At 39.2% G+C, this 9,649-nt stretch overlaps 1 protein-coding gene across 1 annotated transcript; it reads right to left on the reverse strand.

Moving 5' to 3' along the window:
• Positions 1–1,515: 1,515 nt before the first annotated feature.
• LOC110931383 (ATP-dependent DNA helicase PIF2-like) lies at positions 1,516–2,796 on the reverse strand. The gene is made up of 2 exons (XM_022174780.1): positions 2,513–2,796; positions 1,516–2,431 (listed from the first exon to the last, which is right to left on the reverse strand). Exons 1-2 carry the CDS (start codon positions 2,794–2,796, stop codon positions 1,516–1,518), a joined length of 1,200 nt encoding a protein of 399 aa, XP_022030472.1.
• Positions 2,797–9,649: the final 6,853 nt, after the last annotated feature.

The raw sequence follows: 9,649 nt of genomic DNA on the forward strand, positions 1-9,649 counted from the left end.
TTCTGGTGCTTTCTCACCTTATTTTTCTATTGACCTCTCATATTAAATAATAATAATTTTAAACAAAATATTAGATAAGAATAAATATTTAGATAAGGATAAACGTTTGTTTTTATTATGATCATATTAAACAATAATAATTTTAAACCAAAAAATAGTAATAATAATTTTAAACAAAAAAATAGATAAGCATAAACGTTTATTTTTATTATGAGTAGATATATATACTTTGAAGTTCGGTGATTGAAATTACGGTAAATTAGGAATCAAAGGTTCACACTAAATAATTGTATCGCATAATGTAATTTTATATAATAAAAGATATATCTTTTAAAAAAACTCGTATATTGCACATGTTGAATTAAATATAGTGTCATATGTTAACACAAATAGTCATCAAGATTATGGACATTAATATACTATTTACTTATTATAACATTTTACTTTGTTTAAAAAAAACTCGTATATTGCGCGTGTTGAAACAAATATAATGTTATATGTTAACACACTCAGTCGTCAAGATTTATCTTTTAAAAATGAAATTTGATGTACTATTTACTTATTATAAGATTTTACTTTGTTTTTTATTTATTATTATGCTAAAAACACACGTATTAAAAGATAATTAATAAAAGATCCGCAATTTCTTAAATGTTTGAAACATATAATTAATTTAATAATTTAAATTAAATAATAATTATTTACAATTAAGTAAGAGTAGATGGACTAAAATAATGACAAGTGTCTTTTTATTAGTTTCTTTTCTTATATAGTACTAGCGGTAAGACCTGTGTGCAAACACTGGTCGTTTCTTAGAAAACCATGCATAACACATAGTGACAGAGAGTAAAAAAAATAATTATTGCAGACTTACAAAATTGATATAAATTAATGATCAATAGATTTATTCAACAGCAATTCCATTATGTTGATAGGAAACCATTGTTGTCTATTAACTGTTAAAAACTTCTGTTGCTTTCCAACAGACTTTACTAAGAACTGTCATCCATTATCTCCAACAGATCTTGCCAGATGGATTGATAGTAACTATCAGATGTTAGTCAACCCATGTTAAAAAGGTCAATCAACAAAAATTGCAAAGGTTAGCAAACCGATGTTAAGAGAATAATGTTATTAACAACATGTGTTCTCAGGATAGGCTTAATGCAGAGCAAGTATCAGATGCTTTCAAAAAGTTGCATTGCTTTCTAACAAACATTTCCTAACAACAGTTCCTCCATTATACCCAACAAACGTTACCAGGTTGACAGATGTTTAGAATCACCATAGATTTTGTAAAACTTCTTTGTAAACCACATTAGTAGTGGTTGTACAAACTCGTTTCTCTTTATCACAAATCAAAAAATTCAACCCTTTCCTACTTTTTACTCTAGATACAGGAACATAGAGCTGGCCATGACTAAACACTGGACGTGGAAGATATAAACCAACACGCTCCAATGATTGTCCTTGACTTTTATTTATTGTCATAGCAAAACAAAGCGAAACTGGGAATTATCTTCGATAAATCTTCACTGGTATTCTTTTATCAGAAGGTGTCATCTTCAGTCTTGAAATCAAAGTATGATGACCTATATTAGTCCCTGTGATAATTTTTGCTTCAATCACAACTTTTCCGAGCTTCGTGACTTGTAAACGTGTACCATTACACAATCCATTTGCCTGATCAATGTTACTGAGTAACGTCACCAGAGCACCAAGTTTCAGTACTAATTTATGGTTAGGTAAACCAGATAAACGAAGATTGTTTAACACATCAGGAGGAAACAATGCCATATTAAGCTCTGATTCTTCCTCCGATTGGCATAAACTGTCTGAACTAAAATAAACCTTTTCTTCACTGGGAAGACTCTCTAACAACTCTTTATTTATTGAATCCACTACTTCATTAGTTGGAGCAAGAATCGCTCTTTGTTGGAAATACGTTAAATCCCACAAAAACTTATTCATGTCCGGATATATAAATGAAATGAGAGAAGATTTAGGATTGACTTGGTCATGGATAAGTAAATCATCTGTTATTTCAATATCAATCTCACCATCATTTTCTTCACCAAGCAGACCATCACCAAGCTTTAAAATCCATTCTCCAAATTCCTTTATTTCCTTCAAATCTGCTTCCTGAGAACCAACTCTTAATCTTATATTCTCAGTTAGCTTTAGTACTTGACAGTGCCGCCATATATAAGAAGAATTCAAAGAAGCATTGACTATCATTGTTCTGGTACATTTAGGGATGACCGGAAGAATTTGACTAAAATCACCACCAAATAGAATGACCTTTCCCCCAAACGGCTTGGATTGCATGTTCGGTTGACTGGAACGTGATATGTCTCTCATTGTTCTATCAAGAGCCTCGAAACAATGCTTGTGAGTCATAGGTGCTTCATCCCAAATAATCAATGTTGCTCTTTAAATTAAATCACCTAACTCAGTATTAGGCTCTATCGAACATATTGAATTCTCATTAATGTTGATTGGAATTACAAACCTTGAATGAGCAGTTCTACCACCATCCAGCAAAAGTGAAGCAATTCCACTGGATGCAACATTCAATACAACTTCACCTTTTGATCGTAATGCAGTTGAGAATGTCTTCCAAAGAAACGTCTTTCCAGTTCCACAATAACCATATACAAAAAACACACCTCCATCACCTTTTTCAATCACTTCCATAGCAATTTTATATATCCTTTCCTGTTCGGCAGTTAAACACTTTACATAACCATCATGTTCCCTTTGAAGAGCTAGTCTGTCATACGATAATTCTTTCATTATCAATGGATTGTTCGACGATGAAACATAATTGTCTGAAACACTTGGCATATCATCAAAATTTCTCACTGTACTTCCATTGGTAAGTAGCAACTTTTCAATTTCAGATAGACAGATATAACCCTATAGACCTGCAAGCATGCAGACAAGTGTGTCAGACGACGCTGGTGAGTTCAAAGTTTGTTAACGTGTTTAGTTACCAGTTACCAGATTAAAACATTTCACAGATTCGATGTTGTTAATCACACGCTTACCGCCAATGGCTCCAGATTATTTGCCCTAAACCCCAATGCCTCTATCAAAGCAATGGTCAAGATGGGGGTCATTAGTTCACTCCCGACCACCTCGGTGCGGTGTGAGGGTGCCAAACCTAAATAGCGCTATTAACTAATACCCCGTTGCCTTCCCGGCAACAATCGGTAGGAGGGACTTGAGTGATAGATATACGTGTATTAACCAACAACCCAGGTTTAACATTCCAGTCAAACCCATTACCCGACATTCCTCCCCGGAACGTTTACCAGATGTCCCACCCCGGGACGCATGCATGGAAAAAGAGCAGTGAACTCACCTTGGTTTGCTCGGTATGACTAGTTACCCGTTCACACTTAATCAGTCAAAGCCTATTATGTTCATGTACACGTAATCAGTTTACATTCACGTTGTTCACATATATCACATATCCGACACACACATTATGCGAGTAACATACAAGTAAGACATACGTGCTTATACAAGTCGTAACTTTTAATCATGCAATCCATTGATCTATAACGTTTGCCGTAAAGTCACATAACAGATGTTTTGTTCCCAAACATGTCTACATCCCATGTTCCTGATACATATCGACATTTACAGATGTACTGTTTATTCGTACCGGTTAAGTCAAGGTTCTCATCTGATTAATATTATTACCTTGCAACAGACAGGATTTTATAATCCAACTGCATACATATCCACAATTCACACGCATGTTTCGTAATAGTACTTAACAGATAAGTGAGCTATTCATCATAAGCAAATCATGTCTCCTCAGTCATAATTAACATCGTTAATAGGTAATAATATAATTTTAACTCATAGTTATTCATTATCACACTCAACCTAAACATTTGTTCAGTTTGTTTATCCCATCGACGAAGAATCCTCTATGGCAAAACACCAAAACTTCGTCGTGATATGATGACGAAAAACTACATGATTCGTCGAAGTCCTCAATGACGAAAAAATGCATGTTTCGTCAAAGTCCTCAATGACGAAAAACTATATGTTTCGTCTAAGTGGGTTTTTCGTCAGGGATCCTTCTTCAACCTCCTCACACTTCGTCATGGTTAACAGCAACCCTAATTTCTTAAAGTTCCAATTTACAACACAATCAACAATACTTTTTATGATTAGCTAGAACCCCAATTACCCTTTAACAGTTTCATGATCATGAATCGCATACAAAGTAATTCAATTAACATGATTAATCCAAACAATTGTTGGTGATTCATTGAAACCCTAATCACCCTAAGCAACCGGTTAAAACCATCTGAATCTCATAGTCATCAAATATCTATAATCAAGTCAAAATCATAGATTGTCATTCAAATAATTAACACACATAACATCATATACGAGCATAATCCACAACAATAATCATGTATCGATATAACTATGCATAACAACAAGATTTGATTTGCAATATGGTGAGATTATACTAACCGAAGGAATCAAGATACTAGAGGAACTCGAAGGAAAAGCTTCACGAGGGAGGGGTGTTGTCGTCAGGTTCAAAGAGGAGCTCTAGGGTTTCGCTAACTGTGAACTTCGCGTACACTATGAGAATATAACATAAATATAACAGATTCAACCTTGGGCCTTACCTGGGCCACAAGCCCACACAGCAAAACACCACCCGGTGAAACACCTCCTGGGGAAACACCTCCTGGTGAAACACCTCTTGGCGAAACACCTCCTGGCAAAACACCTCCTGGCGAAACACCTCCTGGCGAAACACCTCCTGGTGAAACACCTCCTAAGATCTCGGGTTGTCACATCATCCCCAACTTGAAAGAAATTTTGTCCCGAATTTTGATAAGAAATCCAAAACAGCACGGTGTTAGATCAGGATGGTTGTAGATTTTCCCCAAATGCCACATCATCCTCAACTTGAAAGGGAATTTCGTCCCGAAATTCGCCAATGATATCAGAATTTGATACAACCGCTTGAACAACTAAGGATACTAGAGCTTACTCCGGTTATTGCGCTCCCATGTGAACTCTGGTCCACGTCTTAAGTTCCAACTAACTCTCATGATTGGAAATTGGACTATTCTAACAACCTTACCTCCTCGTCTATGTCTTTGATTAGCTCCTTGACAACTGCAACTTGTCTAATAAAGGCATCACAAATGTTTCATCAAGCACTGCCTTAGATTCGAGACATAAAGGACATTGTGCACGTTACCCAATTCGTCGGGTAACTCGAGTTTGTAGGCCACGCGACCGATTCTTTCCAGAATTCTGAATGGCTCAACGTAATGTAAATTAAGCTTGTCACGCTTCCCAAATGTACCACACCCTCCCAGGGTGAGACTTCCAATATGACACGTTCGCCTGCAGCAAACTCCCAGTGTCTCCTAAGTTATCAGGTTTCCTGGCGGTCACACATTGTCGCCACACGATTTCCAATCTAGATAATCTTTCCAAGAGTTTTGAGTGCAAGCCCTGGACCCGTGATTAGGTTGTCATCCACCTCAGTCCAACAAGGAGATTGACATTATTATCCAATTAATGCCTCAAACAGAGCTGTCTGGATGCTAGAATGGTATCGACTGCAGTAGAACTCAACCAAAGGTAAGTGTCCTCCTAACTCTTGCTAAAGTCAATCACACACATGCCCGCAGCATGTCTTCGAGTGTCAGAATGGTTTGTTTACTCTGCCCGTTTGTCCTTCGGTGATAAGAAATGCTCATGTCTAGACGTGAGCCATGGGTGTTGTGCATCGCTTGACATAAATCTGGTATAGATCAAAATCAAAGGTATCAGGAGTTGGCACCTCGTGCCTAAAAGTCGCCTCTCTCAGAGGAATACTCACAAGCTATGACGACTCGTCCGTTTCTTTGATTGTAATAAAGTGTGCGGGTTCCATCTCGAGTTGTAAGTTGTCTACTGACAAAATCCATGGTAGTCTGTTCTCATTTCCATATGAGTGTTTCTGGTTGTTGATTCTCCACCTTGACTTTCCCACAGGTAAAATTTTATACTCCTATATTGCCAGACGGGCCTTCATGCTCGATTATCAGTACGAGATTTATAGATCCTATTATCTCTCATCAAACCCAGACGACTAGAATATCGAGGCCGGTGTACTTTGCTCCACTCAAGTTCCCTTCGGTTGCAGTATAATGGGAAAACATATGTGTTCCATGAAGTAGCGAATATCGTCCAACTTGCCAGAAGTTGCTCTTCCATGCCCCACATGGACCCAACGTGAAATTCCTCTTCCTCTGATGCTTCGGTTAGAACAAGGCGAATCTGATCGGGTAGGCTAGAGTCGATAGTGAGCTCCATGCTCATACGTGTTTTAGGTTCCATAGTCGTAACTGCTCGAGAGTTCCATCCAGTGATGTCATCATACGTTTAGCTCTTTTGAAACAAGGGTACACGGAGGCCCTTGTGATAGGTCTAGATAGTGCATTTGGTACCGTCCAAGTAACGCCTCCAACTTGAATCTAACGACCACGGTTTCCACCGCAGGTTGTGACTCATGCAATTTCCCCTTCGTAAATCCGCTATGCATGTTATTACATTCTCGTGTTGCATTGGCGCGAGATTGGGACTCTGATTCGAACCATCATGATATACCACTAGGTCACCTGTACTCTCGGGTAAAGACGATGCTTAGTGCATTGTGGAGTTGGGTTTCAAAAGCTGGAAAGACGTCCTCCTGTTTCGTTTCCCACGAATACACAGCACCCTGCTGTGCTGAAGAGATTTAAGCGGTGCGATCTTTGAAAATCCCGTAATGAATCTGCGATAGTATCTAGTGAGACCAAGAAATTGTTGTATCCTCGAAGGGATCTTTGGTGTCGATCAGTTTCTAACAAAATGGATCTTAGCGAGATCCACGTGTATTCCCACTTCGTTGTTTATATGTCCAAAAATTGTACCTCTCGAATCCAGAAGTTACCTTTAACAAAACTTTGCGTGGAGTGGCTCCTCCCTCAGGAGCTCTAAAATAGGATACATATGTCGCCCATGTTGTTCCTTTACCCCAATAATGATTCAAAACGTCATCAACAAACACGGACGATTCTTGTGGTCCATGAAGCTGCTGGTGTGTTGATTAACTCGATGATCATGGTGTACAAAGTCGCAATGGCCGCATTGCGTTCGATATGCCGTTCTAAGAGCATTCTCCCGTTGGACTTCCCTCTGATGATAGTTCGTTCGTTAGTCAATCCTCGAATAGAAGCTTGTCCCTCGCAACTGGTCAACAGGTTGTCAATACATGGTCGAGGCAAGCGGTTCTTAATTGTCACCATGTTAAGTTCTCGATAATCAGTACACGTATGAAAAGGCTTATCTTCACAGATATAACTGGGGCTCCCCAAAGCGAAAAACTAGGTCCGATAAAACTCCTGTCCAACAGTTCCTGAAGTTGATTAGGCAGTTCCTGCAACCTTCCTGATGTGAGACAATAAGGAGTACTAGCAATAAGGGCTGCTTCTGACATGATACCGATCTGATATTCCACCTGACGATGTGAAGGTAAACCTGATAGTTCTTCTGGTAGCACATAGGGAGAAATCACAAACAATTGGTGGATCCTCGATCCTCTTTTCCTTAGCCTAACATAGCGGGGTAATCCTTCCGTGGACACTTCTAGCCTTCATTGCTGAATTGATGCTAACCTCTGCACCACTCAGATACTTTAGATACTTTATGACAGACGACAACTTTCTCCTCACAGGGTATATCTGCACGATATCTGGATAACCAATCCATACTGACTACTGCATCAAAACTATCAAGAGTAGTAGAAAGAAGGTCGATGTCGAACACTTGTCCCACAAGGTTGAGTTTGCATCCTAACGAACATATGTAGTTTCAATTGACTTGCCATCAGCCGATTCCACAACAGGTTCGGTTTCAAGAAACATCAGGGTTAAGCAGAATAGAGACGAAGCGATTAGCTACCCATACAAGCTACCATGTTGCTATAATCCTGGCGTCGCCCACGCCAATCCTAAATGCCCTTCCACGAGCATCATTTCCAGTGTTGTTATTGTCGTCATTCCCTTGGTTGTTGTCGTCTTGATTCTAACCACGGCCAATCCATGTCGTAGGCACCTTCATTTCCATACTGTAGGCCATGGTTACAAATACCTTGATGTCGTCGTGTCTGTTGTCTCTAACGTCGTTGCTTGAAACGGAGCCCTACGATCTTTCACCAACCAAGTCCATCTTTCACATTCTGTGCCACGTCCTATCGCGCTACTCACTGTGCTGGTAGTCACACATTCCACACTATAATTTGTTGTCATCGCTTATGTCCCGATTGATTCGTAAGAGTTGACTCCCATAAGTCGCTGACTAGGGTTAGGGATTCGGTTGAAGTCAATCTGCTGGTATTCGTTGTCGGTAACCAGGGTCGTCCCAATACTGAGGTCGGTAAGGCACTACACTTATCCTCTTGTCCATCGTTCTTGCAAGTTGATTGAGTAATACACAGTATGTTGCGAGAGTGTTGTAGAAGGGATCGCACTTCGGGATCTAAGACGTCAATACGTTAAGTTCCAGCAAACGAAGAAAGGTAAGAAAGGTATAGACCAATCATTCAATGCTACGACATCCATCACAGAGACGTTCGTACTAGCACCTAACATCCTACATAGTTCGCTAGACGTCCAGATGTGTGTTCAGGTAATACTCGATAGCTTCGGGATTCGCAAGGATTCAGTGAGAAGTGAAAAGATCATGTTCGAGTAAGAGACAATCACTGCTACGACTCCTATAGACTATTGTGTTTCACATCGATCAAATAACAGAACGGAACCCCTTTTTCACTTGTTAAGCCTCACTGGGACTCGTATGCACCTCGCATTAGTATTATTATGTGTGCACCCACAATAATATTGCGATTTGCATGCTCATCTCAGTTCCTCCTAACTCATGTCAAATGGTTCCTCAAACTCGTGTGCCAAACAGAGGTTGTCAAAATGATAAGATCACAAGAATCTAAGGACTACAACACACTAACTACGCATCATAGAGTAAGCAAGCAATTCATGAAATTATGCTATAGTGACGAGTGTGTGTTCATATGCCACATCATAAACAAGTGTACACTAGCCATGCAATGTATACAACAAATGAAAGTGACGAACCTTGCAATCTGGAGCTGAGTGTCATGGTCGTATTCTTGTTTTCAGAACTGTTCGGTTATAGTCTGGTTTTATAAAAACGTTTTTAAAACCAAGTTCACTATAACCAGTGGCTCTGATACCAAACTGTCACACCCCCCAAAATACCACTTGCAGAAACCCCGCGGGACGTGTGACGTACCAGGATCTAGCCACCAATCACATTGAACTCATAACAATATTTTAAATAAAAACTTTCATTCATTAACATAAGTGTTACAAAGTGTTAAATGTAATTCATCCTATACAGCGCGGAAGCATAAACCATTTGTTAAATATTCCATAAACCGTATGTTCGAAAACCATTAGACTTGTGTTGCGATTCCATGTATCTCGACCCATGACCACTCCAGCATCCCAGACAACAAGTCCCAGTGATATAACCCTATAGACCTACAAGCATGCAGACAAGTGTGTCAGACGACGCTGGTGAGTTCAAA

The sequence above is a fragment of the Helianthus annuus genome, chromosome 3, assembly GCF_002127325.2.
Source record: "Helianthus annuus cultivar XRQ/B chromosome 3, HanXRQr2.0-SUNRISE, whole genome shotgun sequence".
NCBI classification, from domain to species: domain Eukaryota; kingdom Viridiplantae; phylum Streptophyta; class Magnoliopsida; order Asterales; family Asteraceae; genus Helianthus; species Helianthus annuus.

What these genes read in the sequence shown, in the direction of transcription:
- LOC110931383 (XM_022174780.1), bottom strand. Translation starts at nt 2,796, where the DNA reads ATGAAAGAATTATCGTATGACAGACTAGCTCTTCAAAGGGAACATGAT. An exon ending in GGTAGAACTGCTCATTCAAG is followed by an intron (nt 2,432 to 2,512) that starts GTTTGTAATTCC and finishes TTTAATTTAAAG; the next exon opens with AGCAACATTGATTATTTGGG.